Below are 24,279 nucleotides of genomic sequence, written 5' to 3'. Positions count from 1 at the left end.
CCTCCTCGCTCCAGGTGCCAAGCAGGGTCGGGGGTTCCTGTGGCCGCCGGACCGGGGTGTAGAGGCTCTCCCGCCCCGCCGGCTTTGCAGCAGAGCGGGCTTCAGAGCCCTGGCGCCGGCTGGGGCCGGCTGAGCACGGCTCCCGCTGGCTCAGCAGGTGGAGGCTGCATGCACGGGCAGATTAGCAGGGGGAAGTGGCTTCTGCCATAGGAACTGCAAGCAGGATTTGTCAGCGGGTTGTAGCGGGGCTGAGTGCCAGCGTGAGGAAGGAGAGAGGGGAGGTTGCATGTGGGCGGCCACCCCGGGGGGACACGCAGCCTGCGCAAGGGGGACAGCCCTGGGTACCAGTACCGAGAGCAGTGCTGCAGGTGCCAGCATCATCCCTGGGATGGTGGCACATGTCACCCCACGCTGCTGTGCTGGACTCAAGCCATCTATGGTAGGACAGTTGCTGAACCCTCACCCCACCGTGGATTGGCATCAGACCCCTGGGGCCAGCTGGGGGGCCCTCAGCAGAGCACCCTGCACCCGCTGCCCCCTCCGCCGGGCCCCTCAGCTGCTCAGGAATGAACTGGCGCCTGCCCACCGGCTGCTTTCCTGGTATGTCAGGCCGGAGCCACGAATGCGGTGCCTCGACCTCCTCCCCGGCCTGGCCAGGGCTGGGCCCCTCCCAAGGCACGGCCCCCCCAGCCTGCCATCCCTCTCGCCTCTTCCCGTTAAGGCAGCACAGGCAGCTGAGCTTTGGTGCTGGGGGAAAACAGGTGCTGGAGCCAAGAGTGATAGAGCCAAGCGGAGGGTGGGACGGCGCAGGGGGAAGCACACCCCTGCCTCCACAGCAGCACCCCTTGCCGGCGTTTCCTCCCCCCCCTCACTGGAAGCACGGAGAAAGCCCCTCTGCCAGGGACACTGGTGTGCCCACCTCCACCTCACTGCCTGTCCTCAGCCCCAGAGACACTGTGGGAGGGAGACGGGGTGGCGGGAGCGTTTCTCCTGTCCCAGCCCTTGCTGCAGAGCTGGGCTGCAGCCAGCACTTCTATTTTAAGCCCCACAACGTGTATGAGGGGGTGAGGGGTGTGCGCAGCTGAACCTAGCAGCCTGCTGGGGAGAGGCCCTGCTATACACAGCCCCAGAAAATTCCCCTTCTCCCCCCAGGGGCTGGTGCATGCTCAGGGCAGGCTGGGCCAGCTCCTCTGCTCCCTTCCCAGCACGGGTGGGAACTGGCACAGCTGAAGCTGGTGTAGCCTGGTGAAATGATTGCAAAAATACCTGGGATGCAGGAAGCCCTGGGGGTTTGGCCACGGTTCCCTGGCCCCCTCCATGGCACACAGCATTTACCTGCCATGACCTGGGCTGGCAGCCATCCTGCAAGAAAGGCAGGCAGGCCTGGCAGGGCTGTGCAGGCAGAAGCATCTGCTCTGTAGGCAGCAGCTTCCCCACTGAGCTCCTGTGGCAGGGAAAAGGGGCCCAGGTGCCCTGTGGGATTAGCTGGGCTGGATGCAGCCACAGAAGAGCCACAGGACACAGCATCCTTGTGAGAGGCGCGAGACAGTTCAGGCTTCTCCCTGAGCAGTATCAAACCCTGCTGCAGGGTCCCCCTCACCTGAAGCTCCCCCCACCCCTTAGCAGGGACCACCTTGCAGAGCCCCTCTCCTACTGCACGAAGGAAGAAACTCCCAGACTGTGTCTGTCTGTTTTTTAATAAAAACAACCACCTCCACCCCTGCTTGTGCTGCGTGTCGGCAGGGCAGGATGCCTGGGGAGCCGGCAGCACCCAGGGAGAGCAGCCAGCAGGCAGGCAGGAGGGGTGCTCAGCGCCGGGCTGAGGCTGGGGGCTGCGGTGGCTGGGGCACAGTGCAGCCCCGGGGCCGGCTGGAGCAGAGCTGCTTGCTGCAGCCTTTCTCCCCCAGGGAGGCAGCAGGTGGTGAGCTGGTGCTGGGAGTGGAGACCATGCCAGGATGGCACCCAGGAGGAGGATAAAGGGCAGGACAGGGCTTTTCTCCCCCTTGGCTGGGGCTCACTCCTTCTTCCCAAAGAACTTCTTGAAGACGGATTTGTTCTTAGGGCGAGGCGGGGTGGGGGTCTTCTCCCCCACCGTGTCCCGTGGGCTCACCGGCTGGGCCACAAAGGAGTGGCAGCGTGCCCGGGGCAAGGCCGCCGCTTGCTCCCCAATGTACAGCGTGACCGAGTAGCTGCTCCCGGCCTCCACAGGCTCCTTGGGCACAGCCACCGGGGTGATCTTCTGGTAGGTGGCTGCAAGAGGGACCAGTCGGTGGGGAGGGCAGGGTGCCAGCAGGCACTGCCAGCCACCCCCCAGAGCCCTCCCCGAGCGGGGGGCTGCAGCCCAGGGTGCAGGGATGTGGGACGGGGTGGCTGCTGGAGCAGCACAGCACCTGCGCTCGGGTGTCTGTGGGGACAGGGGCAGTGGTGCCACCTCCTGGCAGTGACAGTGAAACAAGGGCCGTACCTGAGGTGAAGGAGTAGGACCTCCTCTTGTTGGCCACCAGCCCGTAGTCGTCGTCTTGACAGCTGTTGTCCCACAACCCGGGGGACCCCCTGGGTGACCACTGCTGCTTCCTGTGCCTGGCCTCATGAGTGTCCTCTGAAGCACAATGGAGACATGTCACAAGGCAAGGCCACCACAGGACACCTCTGTCAGCCCCAAAGAGGACAGGGAAATGTGTGGTTATCCCAGGATCCCAGAAAGTGAAGGGATATAACTGGCCCCTCTCCCAACCCCATTCCTGGGCATGGGGGCCCTGGGACTCCTGCCCCAGACATTACCAAGGTCAAGACTGACCGACAGCCTTCAGCCTCCCCTGGTCAGCTGCCTTGCCCCTTTCTGGGCTGGGGAGAGGAGTTGGGGGACAGCAGGAGCCCAGCCAGGCAGGAAAGTCACCTGCTATGGCCACAGCCCCATCGGCTCGGCCATCCCGACCGCCCAGAGGCTGCTGCAGCCGGGTGTTTGAGCAGGGTAGCACCACGATCTCCTGGCTCTTGATGGTTGCGACCTGATGATGTCCCCAGAGATGAGAGCTCCCAGGGCTGGGGACCTTGCTGAAACTGGAAAGTAGCAAAGATTTAGAGAACCAGACTGGCCCACCAACGCCCTGCTGGGGCAGCACACGCTGGCAAGCATGGGGGAGTTGTAACAACGAGACCCAGCTAGCTGGCTCCTGGCTACTCACCCCCCAGCAGCGCCGGTGCCCTCGACATGCTGTGCTGCCGCCTGGAAGTAATCAACTTTGGGGAAACCTGGGGGCACAGCAAACATTCTGCTGGGTGCTGACAGTGCACAGGATCATCCCATAGGGCCAGCCCCAGCTCTGGGTGTCCACGCTGCATGGCTGGCCCCTCTGACCTGCTGTAGTACCTGCTCCTGGTCCTGCCAACCAGCCCAGGATTTCGTGGCAGGGCCTCAGCCCCCCTGGGTATGGGTACAGTACCAGGAAGACCTCAGTATTACAGGTCCCTTTGCCTGGAGGGCAGGCAAGGGGGTTCCAGGCCCCACAGAGGAGACAGAGAAACACTGAAGCACAATTATAATTTTCCTGACACTGGCTTTTTGCTGCTGAGGCTCTGCTGACGTCAGTTGTGCTATTCCTGATTTATAACTGTGTATGTGGTGTGAAAACAGAGCCTCCAAATCCTGCCTGGCAAAAAACTGCTGTTCCCAAGGCAGGTTAGGAGGATGCATAAATCAGAGACAAAACCGTGCTGCTTCTCCTCTCACCCCCTGTACATCAGAGGGCTTGGTGGAGGCTGCCCACCCATGGTAACCACATAGAGCTGGGTCCCTGCTCTGCCAGCAAGGGCTGCTCACCTGAGTTTTGCTGCAGCTTGGAGACCCATTCGTTCATGAGGGGCTGGGAGGGGGCCCTCAGGAGGTACTCGGAGCCATCCTGCAGCCTGTGGCAGGGGAGAACAAGTTGACAATGAGACAGACATGGGGTACAGATACCACAGCCCCTACCAGCCTGGGAAGGAAGGGAGGCAGATGAGAAAGAAAGAAGGAAATTCTCATCTGAGCACCGGACTGAGCTGGCCCTGGCTGGAGGTACTGGCATGTGTCTGTCCCAGTGGGGACACATTACCAAGGGCTGTGGCTATGAGACCCCAGCTTGCCCTGGGTTGGGGTGACTCACTGAAGCCTGAAGCAGTTGGTCTTCTTGGTGTATTCGATGTCTGGGGTGCAGACCGCCCCGGAGAGGTTCAGGGGAAGGGCCACCACAGAGCTCTGCAGCACAGGGAACAGCAAGAGCAGCAGGGTTGGCAGGTTCTGTCTTCCCTGGCCTCAGGGGCAAGGGCACCCTGCTGCCACCCCTCCATCCTACATGTCACCCCGCTCTCCCCCACTGCACCTTGAGGCTGTCCCTGCGGTCCTGGTAGAAGCACAGTGTCTGCCTCATCAGCACGGCGTGGAAGAGGCCCCAGGCCCGGCAGTTGGCCTGTAGGACACAAGCAGGGGACAGCTGTGATGTCAGCAGGTCTGGGAGCAGACAGGCAGTCCCATGCCACTTGAAATGCAACCCTGCCCCGGTGGGCTCTGCCCTGCCAGCATGGCCAGCAGCACTGCCACGGTAGTGCCAGGAGCATCCCTGACTTCACTTCTACCCCCAAAACTTGGATGCTCCCCACCACATCCCAGTACCATCAGTCCTGAAGGAGCCCCACAGCCATGTCTGTACCTTCCTGCCTCCTGTTTGCAACACGTGCTTCCTTTCCAGCGTCCCCTCCATCATCTGAAACTCCGTTTTCCCAGGAGGGGCCTGCAAGGGGACAGGGGGTGAGCAAAGCAGCACTGGGGCTGGCGATGCCAGCCCAGCCCCTGGGCACACAGTGTTTGTCTGTGCCATCCCCTGCAGACAATGCCAAGGTGGGAACGGGACAACAGGAACAATTTCCTGGCCTGGGCAAGGGTTGGGCTGTTTGCAGGCCTTTGGGGTGAAATGCTGCCTTGCTAAGGCTGAGGGCTGGCAGGGGCGTGCGTGCTGTGAGGAGCCCCCCGATTCAGCACCTAGCTCTTCCCCATCCCACCAGCTGGAGCAAAGGGGCCACCAGCATTGGGAAGTCCCCAAACACAGGTCACGTTTACCAGAGTGGGTAACCTCTCTGTTTTTTACCAGCTCTCAGTAGTTTACCAGCTACTGCCTGGGGCGTCCCCCACCCCCCCGCCTGACCCCGGGGGAGAGCCCCCAGCTCTCACCTTGCTGCCCTCTCTCTCCTCTTCCCCATGCCTCCGCCGATCCCCGGCGGCAGGGCCATCCGAGGGGGCTGCAGACACCAGATGCTCCACACGGGGGGACACCCTGTGCCTGCTGGGGCTGCCACCGCCGCTGTGCCCTGCACCAGGGCTTTGCTCTCCTGATGGGCTGTGGAGGAGCTGGGCAGCAGTGGGAAGGGTGAACTTGGCCACTAGCACGTTGTTGGCTGATGAGAGGATGAGTGGCCCACCGGCAGCCGCATCGGGGCTGGGCAAGCCGCCTGCCCCACTCTCTGGCGGGCGGTGGGCACAGCTGCCTGCCGGTGGGCTGGGTGCCTGCTGCTCGCCCGCCTCATCCCAGATGGCCTGCAGCTCCTCCTCCTCTTCCTCAAACTGCCTGCGGGCAGGGTGGCAAACCTCCCCAGTGCCCAACACAGGGCCGGGGGGCTGGGGGGCCCCCAGCGCCCACTCAAAGACAGAGAGCTGGGTGGGGGCGGCGGGGGAAGCTGGGGACCCTCTGGGCTGGCTGCTGCCAGCTGGCCGCTCTGCGCAGGCAGCGCCAGGGATGGCTCCTGCCCTGCCTGGGATGCTGGCAGAGGACGGTCCAAGCTCCAGCCAAGGGGCTCCGCGATGCCTGGCCCTGCTGGTGGTGCCAGGGCTGCCGTCCTGGCCCAGCCGGGCAGCCAGCACATTGCCCTCCCTGCCCACCCACTCGTGCAGCACGCCAACGCGGGACGGCTGGCTCAGCCTGAAGTCCTGGAGGTCTTTGCTGGCGCTGCCAGGGCGCTGTGGGCTCCCGTGCACCTTCCCGGCACTGTGTGCCCTTTGCTGGCTGTAGCTGGGGTTGAAGCTCACCTCCTCAAACCACGTTCCTCGCTCGTTCTTGGGGGATGTCCCCAGCCCCTCGCTGGGCCCCGGCGTACTATGCCTATCCACAGCCACCTCCTCCCGCCACCCAGCCCTATGTGTGCCTGTGGGCTCCCATGGCCTCAGCCCCCCACCCTGCCTCTGCTCCTGCCCCTCCGCCTCCTCCCACTGCACCGCGGGCCCTTGGTGGCACCCCTGAACCACCACATCCCTGGGAAGCTCCAGGCTGAGCACCGAGCCCAGGGAAAGCTGGGGGCATATGGCTTTTGGTTTGAGGAGGTGGGGGTCCTGGGGGGCTTCCCCACACTCAGCGTCGATGTCCCGCACCAGCGGGTTCCTGACGTAGAGCAGCAGCTCTCCGAGCGGGGGTCCAGCAGCGGCCGCCCCTGGCCCCCCCTTCCTCCGGCCACACTTCTGAGGCCACGTGTTGCTGGGGCCCTGGCGCTCCTCGGGCGCAGGCTGCAGGGAGCTGGCGCCCATGATGCCCTGCAGTGTCAGCAGCCGGGCCTGCTCGGCCCTCGCCTGCTCCCGCCGCTGCAGGCTGTTGAAGATGGAGCTGGCCCCAGCCCTGGGCAGGGTGTGGGAGGTGGCCAGTGTCCCGCTGCTGGATGCTGGAGGGCGGTGGGTGACAGTGGGCTGCTGCTTCGTGCCAGGGGCTTTCCCAGGCTCCACCTGCACCTGAAGACACAGAGAAGGAGAGAGTGACCCCCATGGCTGGAGCCTCTGCCACCCTGTGCCGACCGTCCCCTCTCCATGCTGCGCCTGGGCAGCCAAAAACGCTCACCAGCAGCACATGCAGAGCTGGGAGCGGCACAGCTTCACCTCAGCCCCCTGCCGCCCCGAGGGCTGCTCCCACCTTGGCGCAGGCAAGGAAACCTCTGCCCGTGATGGAGTCCCCCAGCTGCAGTACAGCAGGGGCTGCCTGTGCCATACGGCCCGCCCTCCAGTTCCAGCTCTCCCTCCCGCACCGCTACCCTTCGAGCAGTTACTTGTGGGCAGCTACTGAGACAGCAGAGACTGCTGCCCACCCCTGCCACCCCGCCTGCCCCAAGGCAGCAAAGCAGGGCAATGCAAGGGCAGGAGCTGAGCACAGCTCCTTCCCCTCCCCTTCCCCGCGGATACACTCTCCAGCCCAGTGGCAGCCCCTCTCCTGGGTTTTTGCAGCTTCAAGGATGAAAGTAAAGGGCTTTGCCTACAGGAACTGGAGCAGTGTCCCCCTGTACCCCTTAGGCAGGAGGGGGCCTGTTAACCAAAACCCACCTGACAGCACAGCAACCCTTCGCCCTGCCTTGATGCCCTCTGGCCCCCTGCCCTCTCCCTTGGGTTACCCAGCCTGGCTGGCTGGGTGCCAGCCACAGCTGCCCTCGGGGCAACTCGCACACAGCCTCTTGCACAGGCTCTGGAGCAACAAATCAATGCAAGTTCCAACAAAATACCAGGCTCCAAGCCCCTGGGTTAGAAGCCATGCCACCCAGAGCAAGCTCCCCCCCCCAGAACGTGCACCCTCACACAACCCTATCCACCCTTGCCCCCTTCAGCTGGCTGCACTACTGCTTCCCCCAGCAATGGAGGGGGGAGGCTTTCCCACCAGCTCACCGTGCCTCTCACAGTGACCAAAACCACTTACCTGGGGGGCCAAACTGCGGCCAGCCCCATCCATGCCCCCTCCTTACATGCCCCAGTACCCACATGCTGAAGCCCACAGCACTGGGAGGGTTCCCCCTCTCCTGAGGAACCGCCAGCAGGGCACAGCGGCGTGGCCAGGAGGGTTGGTAGCAGGCAGGTTCATGCCATGCAGCCACTCTGCCCAACATGCAGCCTCCCCTGGGAACGTTACCTCTTTCACCAGCTGGCGAGGTGGCTTTCTCTTTCGCTTTAAACTACCCCAAGTGTTTCCTAAAAGCCCCTGGCAACGCTTCCAAAAGGTTTTACAGCCTGAGGGTTTAGTGGCAGGGAGCTGAGCGAGGGGAGAAAGAGACACAGAAAGAGTTGAGGGCAGAGTAGGCAAGGAGCTGCAGCAGCAGAGCGCAGGCAAAGGGGGTGGTGCAAGGTGGTCCTTAGCCCTCGGGCATCGCTCATCATGGAAACAGCCAAGGGTCCCTCTCCTGCGATTGACACAGCCCTACAGCTTGCTTGGAAGCGGCCCAGGGGGGTCCCAGTACAGCAGTTACTCGGCAGCCCTCAAAGCCTCCCTGTCTGCATGGGAGCAGCGCTGTGGGGAGCTGCCCTGGCTGCGCGGCGGCGGCTGGCCCTGGGACAGGCGCTGGGTGCTCACCCATGGTTCGGCCAAAGCCGCCTACCATCCCCAAACGTACCATCCTCAGTGCCTCCTCCCCCAGCAACTCGCTGCCAGCCACTAGCTGTGCCTTCTTCTTCTCGCCCTTCTTGCCGATGCTGAGGATGAGGTTGACCGTCCCCCCCAGCCCACTGGGGCCCCGCGGCGGCAGCAGCAGCGTGGAGGTCTCGGCAGGATCCCAGATGACAGCCTCCTTGGGGGGTCCCACACCGTGGGGTGTTGAGCTGCTGGCCTCCCCCCAGCTCCGTTCCACTCCTGATGGGGCACCTGAGAGGAGCAATGCTGGTGGGGAGGTGGCTGTTCCGTCTGGTGGCTCTGGTCTTTGCACCGGCTCAAGGAGGGAGCAGGGTGTGAGCTCCACTGGGCTGTGGATGCTCTCCAGCTGGGGCCAAGCACAGGGGGCACACTGCTCCTGGGGAGTGAGGCAAAGGGGAACATGGAAGAAGGGCTGCCAGGGCCAGGCACCTTCTCAGGACAATCTTCCCTTTGTCCTGCCTCAAACCTAGAGAGACCCAGAAGTATTTACACGCATCCCTCCCCTACTCCTGCACCACCCACTCCATCCAGTGCCTCTGCTACACTGAGCCTTGAGGATGATCTGGCTCTCTGACAGTCTCAGCATGGCTGGATACTCACTTGGCTGGTGAGGGATGTGCCCGAGGGGCTCTCTGGCTCCCTTCTGTCCTCCCGCTTGCTCCCTGGGTCCCGCTGGTGCTTCTGTGCTCGCCAGCGCACCAGCACCCAGCCCAGCATGCTCTGCAGCTCCTCCAAGCGCTCCTTTATCTGAGGGGAGGAGAGACGCTGGGCAACCTGCCAGGACCACTGGCCCAGGGACAGTGGCCCTACCAGGACACCTCACTACAGAGCAGTTTTGGAGGTTTTTGGGAACAGGATACAGTCAGTCACATTATCTCAGGTCTCTGCATCCACTGCTGGGTGAAACTCCTTCCTGCCCTGAGCAGCCCCAGAGATGCATGGCCAGCCCCATACCACTCACTGGGGCTCTGCACCTGCACCTTGCTCTCTCCTCCAGGGACTGTCCCCAGAGGATTTTGGGGGGTGCTGAGGATTTCCCCCACCCCGTTTCCCCGACCCCATTTCCCCTGTCCTTACTGTTGCACTCAGGTAGTGATCCTCAGACACCAGCTGCTGCCCCAACGCCGCCAATGCCTCAAACTCCTTGAGCTTCCCTTCGATCCTGCCCTCCAGCTCCTCACATGGAGTCTCCTGGAGACCATGACTGCTTGGGCTTTCAGAGAAGATCTGAGCACGCGTGTCCTCTGTCCAGGAGCTGTGGGCATGTGGGCTGTGGGCTGAGGGAGCTGAGGAATGACGCAGCCCCTCCTCAGCCCTGCCGGCCCCAGGGAAGCCGCTCCGACACTCAGGGATGGCTGGAAGCAGCTTGCTGGGTAGCGGCACATCTGGCAGGGCAGGGCAAGATGCCGTGGGGCTGCCCCACGACAGGCAGCCCTGGGCACAGCCCTCTGTTCCAGGTTCCCCGTGGTCTTGCCTGGCTGCAGCTCTGGCATTGCCCACATACTCGCCAGCAGCCTGTGCTCTGGCAACACCACATTCCCCCCAGCCCCCCACCAACCACCACAGAGGCAACCCCGACAGCTCATCACCACTTACATCATGGCTAAGTAATCCTTGAAGAAGTGCCGCAGCCGGCCAGCCTGCTGCACACGGGCCCGAGTCTCCCGCAGCAGCTCCTGCAGCCCTGCCCAGGCCCACAGCGTCTCCTGCACCTCCTGGCTGACGGGGCACAGCCGAGCAGGGCAGAGCTCTTGCAAGTGGGCAGCTGCCCTCTCCAGCTCCTCCAGCTGCCCCCGCAGAGTCTCTGACACTGCACACTACACATCACAAGGCAGAAAAGGTTCAGGATGCATCTAAACCCTCTGCACCGTGCATTCTGTGATGCAGGGATGGAGGGGAGGATGCAGGGATGGAGGGGAGGATGCTGGCACAGGGGCTGCAGGGGAAGTGCAGAGCCACCCTTGGTGGGTAGGACAAGCAAAGCGAAGGGCTGTCTGGTTTGACTGCTCTGCTCACACGAGCCACCTCCCCATCGTCACGAAGATGAGTGAGGTGCTGGCACATGGGAGCTGACGCAAGCTCTCTCCCCTCGCTTGGCCCGCATTGGCAGAGGGGAGCGGAGTGGGGCAGGGCTCAGCTCTGCTGGAAAATTCCAGCCTGGCCTGCTGCTATGTGCCAAGGCTTATGCCACCTAAGCCCCCAGGGGCCAGCACCTCCCTGGAACGGCCCCAGCCAGTCAGGATACCTCCCCACCAAGGGCATGGCCAGCTACGGATCTCACCTCGATCTCCTGCTGCTGGCTCAGCAAGCCCTGCAGCCCCTGGAGGTCCTTCTCGCTTTTCACTGCGGTGAAGCTGTTCTCTGCTTGGGCAATGTCCTGAGCCAGGGCCTCAGCTCTGCATCGAAGGGCCTCCAGGCGCGGGGAAACCTCCGCCACCTGGGTGGGTGGGGTGGGGAGAGAGATGAGCCCTGGCGTGGGACACCCTGGGCCACCGCTCGCCATGCAGCCCCAGCCTAGGAGCACCCTACCATACACACGCAAAGGGCGGGGATCACCAGCCACAGGAGGGATGAGGATACCAGCCTTGCACAGAGTGGTCCTCATTTATCCCAATGCCCTTGTGTCCCGCTGGGACCAGCCAAGGTCCATGCCCAATCCCAACTAGCCAGCGTGTCCAGCTGCAGGCAGACTACCTGGCTGCATCCCCAGACCTTCTGCCTCCATCCCCTACCAACTGCTCCAGGCTTTCCATCTCCGCTGCCACCTCCATGACGCGCTCCCGCTCCTTCGCTGCATCGTTCAGCATCTCCACAGCCTCCTGCAGCTCTCCCAAGGGGTGGCTCATGTCCTCACTGCTCGGTGGCTGCCTGGCCTGGGCTGAAAGCAGGGGAAAAGACCCCTGCGAGCCGCAAGGCCTGCTTCCTGGCTGAAGCCAACAGAAGCACTGGGTGTGAGGGACATGAGGAGCGGCCCCCCAGGCAGCTGGGCTGGAGGAGGACGCCCACGGGGCCCCCCGCTAGCCATGGACCAACCCTTGGGCCAGTCCCAGGTGCTAGGCAATGCCAAGGGATGCCTGTCCCCACTGCTCACCGCTGCAGGTCCCTGCTGGCTCCGTGCCTCCTCCTCTTGCAGGTCCTGCAGGAACTCAGACAGCACCAGGGAGTCACGCAGGTCTGCTGCTCGGCGCCGCAGGGCTGCCTGCACACGGGCCAACCTGCAGGGACAAGTGCCCGTCACAGGTGCCAGCACCCTCCACATCTCCTTGGGGCAAGCATCCTCCTCCCCGCTCAACCTGGGGACCAGAGAGGAGGCACCTTCCCCCAGGACTCACTTCTCCTCCACCATCTCCACCTTCCTCTGCATCTTCCTCGCCCCCTCTTGCTCAGTGGGTGACTTGCCCATCACCTCCTCCCGCAGTGCCTGCAGCTTGAGGCCACACAGCAGAAGCTGGCTCTCCAGCTGGTCCATCTCCTCCAGGTCCTTGCGCAGCTCCACCGGGCTTCTCATAGTGGCTGGCTCCGACAGCGACCCAGCCACAGCTTGCAGCCATCGCTCAGCCTGGTCCAGCTCCCCCACCAGCCTCAGTGCCTGCAGGGAGAGCAGGGAGCCCATCAGCCTGGCTCCGAGCTGCCCAGAGGAGGCAGGAGCCATGCTACCACCCCACTGTGGGTACCCGGGGCACTGCCAGCTCAGGTGGCATACATCAAGCAGGGCCAGCTAGAGATGTTGGTGCCAATGCCCCAGCTCCCGTCCTTGTGGGCACCAGCCTCACTAGCTGCTGCAGTCGGGGTACACACCCGTGCCACCCCCAGCCCTGCCTCCATGTACCTTATCGATCTCGTGCAGCACAATGCCATTCTCCTGGTGCTTCCTCTGCAGGTCCTCCCAGAGCTCCCCCAGCTCCCGCAGCATGGCATCCACCTGCGGGCTGCCTGGGGGCCTCCCCGGCACCGGCCCCTCCTGGGAGGCAGGGAGGGCAGTTAGGGTGGGCCTTGCACAGTGTCACCCCACCACCCCACACCCAAGGGGGCTCACCAGGAGCACAGCCTTGGTGCTGGAGCTGGGGTTCATGGGCTCCTGCTGCGTCCATGCTGCCTCTGAGCTCTCCATATCCCCCAGCAGACATGGAGGGACTCCAGGAACCATGCTCTCCTTGTGTGGGGACACGGTCTGCCAAGGAGCAGGGAGACATGGTGCGTTAGTGCCCAGACAGGGGACGGGCATGCATGCACAAGCATGCACACCCCCAAGCAGCAGGAGGGGATCAGGGAAGGGAATCCCTCCCCAACACTGGTTTCCTTGGCTGGGCAGGGAGAAAAGGGGATTCTTGGGGGAGACATCACTCTGTTCACCACCTGGCAGACGTCCTGCACCTGAGCCTCTGGCTGCCGTGTCCCCCACTCAGCCTCTGCCTCTCTCCTCCTGCAGAGAGAGGGATAACTGGGACTGCAAGATCCCCCCTTGCACAGGGGACCTCCACCCTTATCCCCTCCGACTCCACATCCCATTCCCCACAGCCACCTCTGTGAGCCAGTACCTTTTGCTGTCCCCTCCATGAGGGGGCTGCCCCACCACTGGGGAGCCAGGGCTGCTCTCCTCCCCTCTCTTGTGCTCTGTCATCTTCCCCGGCACATCCTTCAGCACCTAGGACACAAAGGCTCCCTTTCCTCCTCTGCCAGCACAAAGCATGCGTTGCTTTGCCCCAGACCTAGCACTTATCACCTCCCATAAGCGGTGGGGGCAGGTCCAGGTGTGCTCAGCTTGTGCTTTGCCTAACACCCCAACCCCTTTCCCACAAGCTCCCTCGTCTTCCCGAGGCAAAAGTGCTGGAGATGCCTGGAGGAAGGCAGATGCCTGTGCTCACTGTGCTCCAGGGGCCTCTGGTCCGTTTGTCTCCTGCTTCCTTCCCCACAGCCCCACGGCCGCTACCATCTCCTCGGGGCTCAGCGCTCATAGCCACAGCTTCGCCCCCCAGGGAATTGCTTGTCAGTGCTGGAGCCTTCTCTGTCCTGGGAAAGGGGCACAAGGGAGGCCCAGGGGAGCAGAGGATGGAGGGAAACCTTAAGTGGAGCTGGTGCCCCAGAGACAGCCTGCCAGGGGTAACCCAGGTCTTTCCCCAGTGCTGGGGAGTCAGGGTCGTGGCCCTGGGGCTCCTGCCAGGCTGTGCCCTACCTCAGTGCCTGCTGGAGCTGCGCCCAGCTCTCCTTGACATCTCGATGCTTGGGGGTGACTTGGGCTGCCAGGCTGGGCTGCAGGCTGAGGAGCTGGGACACGGTCACATCCAGCATCTGGAGGAGAAAGCAGCCAGGGAGCAATCACATGGCTGCTGAGGGACGAGCCGCCGTGGCTGTGGTGCAAGTACATGACCGCAACCCAGCACCAGCCCTGCAGTGGCAGGAGAGGCAGCCAGTGCCAAGCCCGGTCCCCTGCTGCCTTGGGGAGGATCCACCATCCATCACACAGTCTCGGCCACCCCACACGGCTGTGGGGTGCCCACCAAGCCCCTAGCCCTGCTGGTGCCAGTGCTGACCCAGGAAGACACACAGCCCCCCTCTGTCAGAATGCTCCCCAGGGCTCAGAGGATGAGGCAGAGCCTTGTACTTACCATCACCTGGCTGGCTATGTCCCTGACATCCCGATCCCGGCACGGCTCAGCCTCCCCTGGCTTCCCTACACTGCAGATGCTCTTCTGCTTTAAGAAGAAGTTGCAGTGAGCAGTGTGAGGAGGACGGGGCCCTGCCCTCGGCTCCAGCAGAAAGGAATGCTGCAAAGCTGTGCTTGCAGCTCTGGCTCCCCTTCTCACACCGGAGTCTGTACCCCAGCTCTCTCCCTGAGCCCCAGGCTGAGGGTGCCGGGACCACAGCAGCCCCCACGCAGGGGATGAGAGTAATGTGCTGCCTGCCCAGTTTCGCTCTGGCCATGCAACAGCCCCACACCAGGGGTCCTGGTACCTTGGCATGGATGGCCCCAAGCAGGGTATCTGCTTGCTGGAGGAAGGCGGCCACCTCCAGGGCCAGCTGCAGAGCCTCATGGTGCTCCTTCAGGGTCCCCTGCAGCCGCAGCCACCTGCGCGGGTGGAAGGGGAGAGGTGAAGGGCAGCCTGTGCTCCCCTGAGGAGCCATGCAGAGCTGGGGTGAGGGTGGGCAGGCAGGAGGCTCGGGGGGTCCTGCTTCCCAGCTCACTGGCTCCCAGTGCCCGGCTTGGCTCTTCTCAGACTGTCCCTCCTTCACTGACATTTTGTTGAGGTGCTTGCGCCGGGCTGAGATGCTCCTGCTCTCACTTTTGCCTTGTTTCTCCAGCTTCTGGGCCAGGCTGTTCAGCTCCTTGTGCAGATTATGGAACTGCTGCTCCTCCTGGTCCGAGCAGAGAGACAGACATCAGCATCCCCCATCAGGGACCTGTGCCATGCCCTAGGCTCATCAGGTTCAGGGTCCCCAGCATGCTGGCGGCCCCCCAGCAGCCTCTCACCTGCTTCAAGTCAAGGATGCGGCGGGTGAGCTGAATCTTGTCCAGGCTTTCTTGCAGGAGGGCTGCCAGGGAGGGCTTCTCCTCCTGAGCCAGGAGATGGTGTGAGAAGGCAGGGAGACAGCCAGGCTGTCCCCCTCCTCAGACTGTGCTCCCCAGACCACACTCCCCGGACCCCACACCTTGTGCCTGATCCATGTCTCCAGCTGCTCGGCTTTCCTGTTGAAATCCTGCAAGCTCCGCAGCCCCCCCAGCGCTTTGCTCTGGCTGGTGGCTGTCTGCTTCAGGAGCTGCCACTGGTCCCGCAGCGCCAGCAGCTGCCTCTGCACCGCCTCAGCATTAGGGCTTGCCCGCCACATCAGCTGCTCACCCATCTGTGGGGACAAGGGACTCACTTAGCATCTGGGGCTCCCAGGGACCCTCCACTGCAGAGAGCCCACGGGCACGGGCGCCGCAGGGAATGGGAGCCATGCTGCTGCCCAGCCTCACCTGGTTGAGCTTTATCATCGTGTTCTCGAAATCCTTCATGTCCCGCTGCAGGGTCTGAGACACCTCCTCCCAGTCCTGAAGATTGCAGCCGTCCTTCAGGTCCCACAGCTTGCCTCGCACCCAGCCCTCCGCCTGCAACGTGGGAAGAGACACATGGCCTGGCACCTCCACCAGAGCCCCAAGGATGCAGCTTTGGGGACCCAAGCCCAAACTCCCCCAAAGCCGTGACAAGGACTGACGGGCACCCTTTCGGCTGATATCCCATTTTCTCTGAGCACCAACAGGCCAGCAAAGGGGCTCGGGACGGCATCGGTGGCGATAGGGGTGGGAAGGTGAGTGGCATCTTGCTTCTTTCCAGCATCTGCCCCAGCCCAGCAGGAGAAGCCCTGCCTGCCCCCCGCCTCCCCCCCCCGCCCCCCGCAGGCCAGACAAGGGAGTCTCTGCGTGGGACATCCCTGCACAAAGCATCTGTTATCCCTGCACCCTGCTCCCCAGTGCAAGCGCCCGTGCACCCTCCCCAGCATGGTGCGGAAGCAACCCCCCTGCACCATCCCCATTCCCACGCTGCTGGGGAGGGAAGGGAGCGGGGAGGAGGATGGGGGGCGGGAGGAGCGTGTGCATGTAGGGAGGAAGCAGGGCCCTGGTGCAGGCTGACCCCCTCTCCCCAGGGCCGACAGCCAGGCAGAGGCGGCCAAACATGATCTCATGCCACAACCATGGCTTCGCTCGGGGCCAGGAGTTCAGCCCTCCCCGCCGCGCACCCCACCCCGCAGCTCACATGAAAGGCTGCCGGTGGCCCCCCCCGCCCCACTCCCCACGCAGCCCCTTGGGCAGGCACCCTAGCTGGCCTCACCTGCAGCATCTCCCGGTTGAACTGGGCTACCAGAGGGCTTGGGTCGAGGAGCGGGGCTGCTCCTGTGCCGTTTCGCCCATCGCACCTTGGTGCCGCAGCAGGCTCTTTGCCCTTGGGGCTCTCTTTCCGGGGTAACAACACCGGGGGTCCTGCCAGCTGAGGTGGGCACAGGTGAGGGGGTCAGCATACCACCCCAAGGAGCCCTCCCCATTACCTCCCAGGAGCATTTCAGAAACCCAAATAAAGTGCGTCAGCCTGCCTCATCCTCAATCCCACTCCTTCACTGACGTATTTGGAGTTCTCTCCCAGCACCCTGAGGCACTGCTCCCTTCTACCAAGGCCACGTCGGTGGCTTTCACAGCCCTGGAAGGGGGTTGCCAGGCTGTCCCTTAGCCCTCAGTCATTCCAGGCTGGCGGGATGGCACCCAGCACCTGGGCTGGTCCATGCACCCACTCTGGAGGCAGATGAGGTGCTTGCTGCTTGTCCAGCCGGAGGCTGTGCATCCCTGCGAGGAGCATTTGTGTCTGTGGCATCCGTTTTGTGTCACCCCTGAGGACACTGCCAGGGGATGAGATGGGATGGGGAGTCATGGGGCAGGTCCATGATTAGCTCAGCCCACCACTCCTTTAGGGGCACCCAAAGACCCCCATCCCAAGCAAGCAGTGCAGGGGGGACAGAAAGTGCAGCATCTCCTCTGGGACTTGGCTTCGTGGCCAGCTGCCGCTGACGAAACCCTCTGTCCAGGCTCCAGCTCCACTGGAGGTGATGGCGAAGGTCAGCCAGCGAAAGTGCTGGCCCCTCTCCAAACTCAGCCCCGGGCCCAGCTGCACGCAGCCCAGGGGACAGCACAGCCACCCGGGCACTTGCTTCCCACCCTGCTGCCCAGGGATGGGGACCTGATTGCACACAACTGGTGGCAAAAAGGAGTCTGAGCATCTTCAGGAGAAACCCAAAGGCTCAGGGCTCGCTGCCGCTTCTCACCAGCCAGAAATTACTCCTGGGGCTGACCCAGGGCAGCCTCCCTCCCCAAGGGGGGTGGGTGTGAGCTGCCCCATGGGGTCCCAGCTGCCCCTGAGCCCTCCAGGGCACAATCCCCCAGGAGCCTGCAGAGCAACAGGGTTCGGGGAACTGTTTCAGGCTCTCTAAGCACTCTGGCATGTGCTGCCCTGCTGACGGCATGGGAGTCGCTTTTCAAAGCCTTTCTGCCTAACCACAAGAACTACAGAAATCCTCTGTCTTATTTTTTTTTTTAAACAGCAACACAGATTCTCAGGCCCTCCTGTAGCTCTGGGATCTTCAGTCTCTTGACGCTGCCAGGGCTGGAGAAGCCTGTAATCTAGCTCCCTTGGAAGCAGTAAAACCTCTGGGCACTGGCCTGGAAGTTGACCCGTCACACCCAGCTTGCCCTTTTGCTCATTTAAAGCGCTGAGGCTCCATCTGTGCCCCACTAGCAGCCGCCCTCCCTTGCTCAGCCTCAAGCTGCACCCCTGGGTCAGGTCCTCCTAAACAGTAAGGGCAGGGGGACGTACCGCATACAAGGGGGAACCTCTGTCCACCAGAGAGCAGAAACCACCGGCCCTAAGGCTCCCAGCCTCCTGCTCCTCATCCTCAGCATCCACATCCTTCTTGAGGAAGACCTAGAGAGGGGAAGGCACAGCCATGAGCCTGGAAGCGCTCGGCTGTCCCAGCAGCCGAGGGGACGGAGGAGTGTGCCCCCCACTTCCCCCTGCCCTGGGCCAGAGGAGGCTGCCGGCAGCACACAGGCACTGCTTGGCTGGGCTCTTGCCCGTCACTCCTCACGCATCCAGGCCAGGCTCCTCCGAGCAGCACCTGCAGCTCCTGCCACATGTCCAGCAAGCGGCAAAAGCTCTGACGTCTGCTTTGCTCAGTGCTTTCTGCATTGTAGCTCACACACATTCATGCCTTTTTTCCCCTTGAACTGACTTGAAACTTGGCACAAACCCATTCAGTGGTCACCACTGGCCCCTGGTTGTCTAAGGATGTTTAGGGTCAGACCTCCCTGCCCTCCCCAGGACAGCAGGGCAGAGGTGTGAGTGCACAGGAGGACACTAACTCCACCAGCATGAACCTGAATTCTCTCAGCTGCCTATCCCTGATCTCGGCCTGGCCGGGAGACAAGAATTAAGGGGGCGGCTGGCTCGCAGGGAAGGGCTCCCACAGCATGGGGGCAAGGGTGGGAGCAGGAGAGGCCAGCAGGAAGGAAGTCCAGAAGCTGCAGCCAGGCATGGAGAGGAGGTCCAGGATGAACTCCGTGTTACCTTATCCTTAATGGAGCCCAGCCCCAGGAGGAGAGGTGCGTGGGATTGCTTGGATCATGTACAAGGGCAGTCACTCTCATCCTCTGTGGATGGATCTTTTCTTGGGCTGCTGGATGTAGCAGGCCAATTTAGGGACCTCCTTCCACTCTCTTCTTGGGGTCACCTTGCTGTCTCTGTAACAGCCATCCAAGTTGCACAGGGCAACACAAAGTGGTGGGCAATGTGTGCTGCCCTGACAGCCCCTCCTGTGAGACTGCAGCAAACAGCGTGGTGGATCCCATCACCACTCGGACTACTCCAGACTGGGGACAGTGTCCAAGGGGGAACCAACCCAGGCAAAGTAGGAGAACTCACTCCCTGCACAGAAAGTGGCTTCTTACCATCTCTAAGGGGCTGCAGAAAAGTCCCAACATGGATGGCAGCCCCCAGCACTAGAGCAGCTGCTACCAGAAGGGCTCAGAGCCCCAAAAACAGCTCAACAACCCTATAACCCCTGGGAGACTAGCACCATTGGACCTTTCTGGAGGCCTGCAAAGCCTGGCTGGTGGCTGCAGAGGACCGACCACCACACCATGCCACAGCATCCCATCCCAAGCAGGAAGAGCGGGCAGGGAGCAAGGCTGAGTCACAGCCTGGCAGGCATAGCGAGAGCTCAACGTGTCTGGCGGGAGGGTGCCAGAAGGACCCCCCTGCCTGACCAAGAGGTTTGGATGCCTGTTTAGGGAACGGTGGGGAGCTAAACACGAAGTGCTTATGGGGTGTAGGACCCTAGGAAGCTCCTCTTCTAAGCAGCGGTGTCCCATACCAGCTGCAGCCTGTAAGCCACCCCAGGGCTCAGCCGTGGGAGACAAACCTGCAGGTGAAAAGGGAGCTTTATTTAAAGTCCCCATCTCACGATCCATCAACCGCAGGAAAACAGGGCTGCCGGCACAAGGATGACTTCATCCTTCCCGCAGTACTGCTCCACCGGGACTGCCCCCCCCGCCCCGTCCCGGTCCCTCTGGCCAGAGCTGTGTCCTCGTTCTGGCAAAACAACAAACTCTTGCAGCAACTGAAGGCTGGGAGAAAGAGCTGTGCCTTCCTTGGCATCTGTGAGCTGCTGTGCTAACCACTCCCCAGCAGGACCCCAGGCTTCATGACATGAGCAAAGCCACGCATGAAACAAATGCAGCGGCCTCAGCTGCCTCCCCTGCGAATACTGCTTTCCTTCATTAAAAACAAAATTAACATGGCACACACGCTTGCTGCATTCCCATAGAAGAATAGGTGTCAGTGACTTCTCATGAGCAAGGACGAGTGGGGTCGGACCCTCCTGGGCTGCACTGTGCCCATCCTGGAGGAACCCCCCATCCTACAGCGGCAGGCGTGAAGGGCAGAGCCAAGGGCCGGGGGACGCACTTGGGAAAGCCGTAACGTGCCCTGCGTGGGGGACAGCGCTCCCCTCTCTCCTCCAGCTGCCAGCCTGCCTAATGAATGTTTCCCCCTGCGCCCTGGCTCTTTCTCTCCCTCCCAAAGCTCCATCTTGCAGCCTGCCCCCCCTCCCAGCTCCACCCCCCCTGGCCGGACAGGGAGGAGAGGCCGATCCTGGCAGCCTCCCAGCAGTCCCGCACCACAGCACCATGCCGAGCATGTGTCCCTACCTTATATGAAAGAGGGGAGCCCTCCTGCCGATGCCCCTTGGGCTGCGCAAGCTCCAGCCGCCCGGCGAGGACCTGCCTGCGTGCCGGAGGAAGCAGCAGCTCTTGCGAGGCTGTGCCTGGCCTTTATTGGCAATGAAGACGAGGGTTTTGGCAGTGGGCTGTACAGCTCTCCCTAGCGCTATCCCGCCGGGAAACCAGCTGTTACGGGTCGGGGTTAAATCCCAAGGAGTTCCTGCCGGCTCTTGCCAGCAACGGCGAGGTCCCTGAGCTGCTGTCCGCCCCATCCCTGCTACACTGGGGGTCTTCCAGGCTCTGGCATTGTCGGATTCGGACCTCCGTGCCAGCTAGCGCTCAGACTCAGAGGGCAGGGTGCCGGGAGCCCCGGGTCCTGCTCCTAGCCTTGTCCCAGCTCTGCCTGGCTGTGTGACCCTTCACGAGTCACTTCCCTTCTCCCTGCCTCCGTTTCCCCTCTGCTAAACGGGAGAGCGAGTTCCCAGCTCCCCGCACACAACCGCACCATCACGGGCATCCCAAGAGCTGAGCCCTCCACCGCCGAGCTCTGGGGCAGAGCTTTTCTGGGTCGTCTAAGCGCTGGGGAGAGCTCACCTCCAGCTCTCCCGCACAGACCTGCCCTCCACCCCACCGGTACAGAGAAGTGCGTGCGGCGGGGAAACCGGGAGGAAAAGCTACCACCCCGGGAGCTCTGTAGCGAGCGCTGCCTGGAGGGTAGGGGGACAGGGCAGCTGGGAGCCGGGGCGCAGCCCCCCCAGGACCTACCTGTCCCTCGGCGGCCTGGGACAGGGAACCGCAGGGGGGACGGGGAGAGAGCAGGGTGCGGGGTCCGGGGAGCGCTCACCTTGAACTGGGCTTTCCCTGGCCTGCTGTTGTTGTTGTTGTGGTTCCTCTCGCCGCCGGTCCGGGCAGGGTCCCCCGCGCCCCCCTCCCCGTGCCAGTTGGACAGCGTGATCTTCTTAATGGAGCGGGCGAGGGAGGCGCGGCTCAGCCGCTCCTCGTCGGTCCCCCCGTCCTCGCCGGGGCTGGGGCTGCGGGGCCGGCCCTCGGGGGCGGCGGGGGCGGCCCGGGCTTGCGCCAGGTAGAGGGAGATGCGCTCGTTGAGGCTGCGGCGGAGGCCGCGGTGGGTGTCCAGCGCGGAGGCGAGGGCGATGCCGGGACAGGCGTCCGCGGGGAAGTCGGCGGCACACTTGGGCAGCGAGAGCTTGGTGCCGATGGTGAAGGGCTGCACCTTCCTGGCCGTGCTGCCCGACATCCTCGCCCTGCCCGCCGCCGGGCCCGGCCCGGGCACCGCGGGGCGCAGCGGCAGCGCGGGGGCCGCCGCCGGCCGGGAAGCGCCGGTGATGGAGACCGGCCGGGCGGCGCCGGCTCCTTCCCCGGGGCGGGCGGGCGGCGGCGGGGCCGCCCCTTCCCGCGCGGTTGCTCAGCGGGGCGGCCCCGCGGCGGGGGGCAGCGGGGCGGGGGGCGGCCCGGCTCCCATGCTCGGCGCGGCCGGGCGCGGGCGGCCGTCGGGCCGCGGCTGCCGGGGCGGACCCTCCCGCCCCCGCCGGGGCGCGTCCCCTCCCCTGCCCGGGTCCCTCCTCCCGCGGCGGGCAGGGGAGGCGGGGGGCAGCCGCCGCGCCCTGCCCCGGCCGGCTTCAGTCGTCCGCCTTCTTGCGCAGGTTGAGGAGGCAGAGCAGGCAGGTGAGCAGGGCCTGGCGGCTCTCCCGGGAGCGCAGCCGGCGGCCCAGGCGGCGCAGCGGCGGCAGGAGGCGCTTGCGGGCCAGCGGCAGCAGGCGGGCGAGCAGGGCGCGCAGCAGCGGGGCGGCCAGCGGCGGGGCGGGCATGCTGCCCCCCGAGCCTGCGGGCGCAGCGTCAGCCCCCCCGCCCTCGGCAAGCCGCCTCGGGGGGCTGCCTGGGGGCTCCCCACGCGTCGGAGCTCCCGAGTCGAGCGGGGTGCGGGAGCCCGAGCGCGGGGCACTCGCCCTCGGGGAGCCTGGGGGCTGCTCGGCTCGGGGGAGACGCGCTGGACGGGACTGCTCTACCCACCTCTCCCCCTGGCCACTCTTACCCGCCTTAGGATCCTTCCTGCTCCGGGGCACTGCTCAGCCCTCTGTCCCAGAGGAGCCTGTACCGCTCAGCTCCCCCCACGTGGACCAGCCACCAGCCCAAATGGCAGGAGCAGCTCCAGAGTGAGGGACAACAACAAACCCACCCCCCCAGCTGCCCATTTAAATGCCCCCTCCTCCCAGGCCAGACACATGCTCCCTGTAAGCGATACTGCTCCTCAGCCTGGGACCCCATTTGTCGGGGCGGCGGTGCTGGGGGAAGAAGGGGGGCGAGGGGCGAACAACATCTGCCCACCGCAGAAATGTGGGCTGGCAGGACTGGGGTCCTGTTTCCTACAAGGCTTCGCCAAAGCCCCTGAGCCAGCGGATGGGTCCCAAATATGCTTGCCTGTCATTCTCTGCCAGCGCCAGCAATTGCCACCCTGTTCCCACAAGGACCAGGAATGCAGACCAGGCGGGCTGCCAACGAGTGCCACGGGATGGCCCATGGCACAGAGCGTTGAGGAGCAAATGGGCACTCCCCTGGGGAAGAGCTGGGATCTGGCTCCATGCAGGGCTCCAGAGCAGGCTGGTAACCAGTGTCCCATGCTTTCCAGCTGTGCTCCCAAGCTGAGCTGGCTTGGGGCAAGCAGCCAGGGCCCTACAAACCAGGGAGCACAAGCTAGCCAGGGGGAGGGTGCAGGCAGGAAGGTCCATAGCTCACGTCTGTGCCCTTCCACTTCCCTCCTGCACCTAACCTTTGTTTTGTTCCTGGTGGCTGTCTGGCTTCGTTTCCTCCCCTTGTTCCCTTCAAAAACCCTGCCAAGGCCCTGCTCTTGGCTCCCACTCAAGCAGAATTTAGGAGAATGAACAGACGCGAGGGACTGAAATCTACTGCTCCATCTCCCGGCCTCCCTGATGCAAGCTGTCCCTTGCTCAGTGAGTCCCATCCAAGGCTGGTTAGTTCAGCCAGGGTGACCTTTCCCAGCCCTGCGGATTCCTCTTGGGGAGCCAGCCATGGATGAGGAAAGTGGGCTGGCTGTGCCTCAGCACAGAGACGCCATGTGCCGAAACCAGAAACAGCTCCCCAACAGCTCAGCTCCAAGTCCAGGAGCTACAAGGACCGGGGCTGACGTCAGCCCCTTGGGACTTGCCTCCCGGAGGCTCCTGGGCTCTGGGTTTGCCGTGGTCAGAGGGCTCCGGCACAGGCACACTGCCCTGCTGCATGCTGCTGCCGGCCCCGTGCCGGCGGTGTTACGGGAAGTGCGAAGAGCTCAGGCGAAGGAAGCAAGAGCCAAAGCTTTGCTGCAGCTGTGTCAGGGTTTACATTTTTCTGGGAGGGAGCTTCTCCCCTTTTATCAGGGAGGCATGGGTGCAATGCTTGGCCAGCTCTTGAAACTCCTGGGTTCGCTGTGCTGCAGCCGATCCCAGCTAAATTTCCGCTTCGCTTGCTGCCTCGGTTTCCCCAGCAGTACAGCCCCAGCCAGAATATCCCCTTCCTGTGCAAAGGGCCCATGCAGCACCCAGCCTCTGAGCAGGCTGGGGAGCACTGGGGGGAAAAGCGCAGTGTCCCTGGCCAGTGGTGGTGACTGTGGTGGTGGAGGAGCGTGGAGAACTTATTCCCCAGGGAGCCTTACCTGTTCCTAGGAAAAGTCCTGCCTGAGCCAGGGGAACTGCCCAATGTCTGCCAGGAAAATCCTGTCCTCTGATCCCATGGGGAAAGGGAGGTGCCAGCCAGGTGCAGAAGTGTTGCAGCAGAGTTGTTTCTGCATGTTCCTGGGGGCATTGCACCTGAGCATTAGGTGGCAGAGATATACAAGGGAAGGGTTTGAAAATCCCTTGGGAACAAAGGGACCTCAGTGTGTGGCCTCTGCAGAAACCTGCTCCTTGCCAGTGCAGGTAGCAGCAGGAGGTGCTCTGCTGTGACAACCAGATGTTTGCAACGCCCCAGCACTGGGCGGCAAGTGGGGCAGGGCTTGTTTGCCAAGCTCTTGGGACTCATAAAGAGGCAGATTTTTGTCTCTGCCAAAAATGCAGAGACGCTGCTGGGCCACTTTCCCCATCTGGAAGGTCAGGGGCTTTAGCCTCCTTTCACCGTTGAGCAAAAACACAG

The 24,279-nt window shown here is 63.4% G+C and overlaps 1 protein-coding gene across 2 annotated transcripts; it reads right to left on the bottom strand.

The window, feature by feature from the left end:
* Positions 1-1,679: 1,679 nt before the first annotated feature.
* LOC121096378 lies at positions 1,680-21,525 on the bottom strand. 2 transcript variants are annotated; one of them, XM_040612277.1, is made up of 32 exons: positions 20,984-21,525; positions 17,738-17,845; positions 16,208-16,363; positions 15,355-15,486; positions 15,048-15,239; positions 14,869-14,952; positions 14,635-14,753; positions 14,352-14,466; positions 14,006-14,092; positions 13,573-13,688; positions 13,265-13,409; positions 12,938-13,044; positions 12,756-12,822; positions 12,436-12,570; positions 12,229-12,360; positions 11,732-11,988; positions 11,491-11,614; positions 11,132-11,326; positions 10,681-10,836; positions 9,996-10,216; positions 9,477-9,654; positions 9,000-9,146; positions 8,383-8,775; positions 5,204-6,745; positions 4,686-4,766; positions 4,359-4,445; positions 4,143-4,234; positions 3,821-3,906; positions 3,186-3,252; positions 2,897-3,060; positions 2,465-2,599; positions 1,680-2,250 (listed from the first exon to the last, which is right to left on the bottom strand). In XM_040612277.1, exons 1-32 carry the CDS (start codon positions 21,392-21,394, stop codon positions 2,015-2,017), a joined length of 6,267 nt encoding a protein of 2,088 aa, XP_040468211.1. In that variant the 5' UTR covers positions 21,395-21,525; the 3' UTR covers positions 1,680-2,014. The 2 variants fall into 2 exon arrangements, with proteins under 2 accessions (XP_040468211.1, XP_040468212.1); XM_040612278.1 differs by having other exon boundaries at positions 14,006-14,089.
* Between the last annotated feature and the right edge of the window lie 2,754 nt (positions 21,526-24,279).

Source organism: Falco naumanni, chromosome 12, assembly GCF_017639655.2.
Source record: "Falco naumanni isolate bFalNau1 chromosome 12, bFalNau1.pat, whole genome shotgun sequence".
NCBI lineage: Eukaryota > Metazoa > Chordata > Aves > Falconiformes > Falconidae > Falco > Falco naumanni.
The sequence above is the reverse complement of the archived record's forward strand: the minus strand, read 5'-3'. Positions and strand labels throughout refer to the sequence as shown.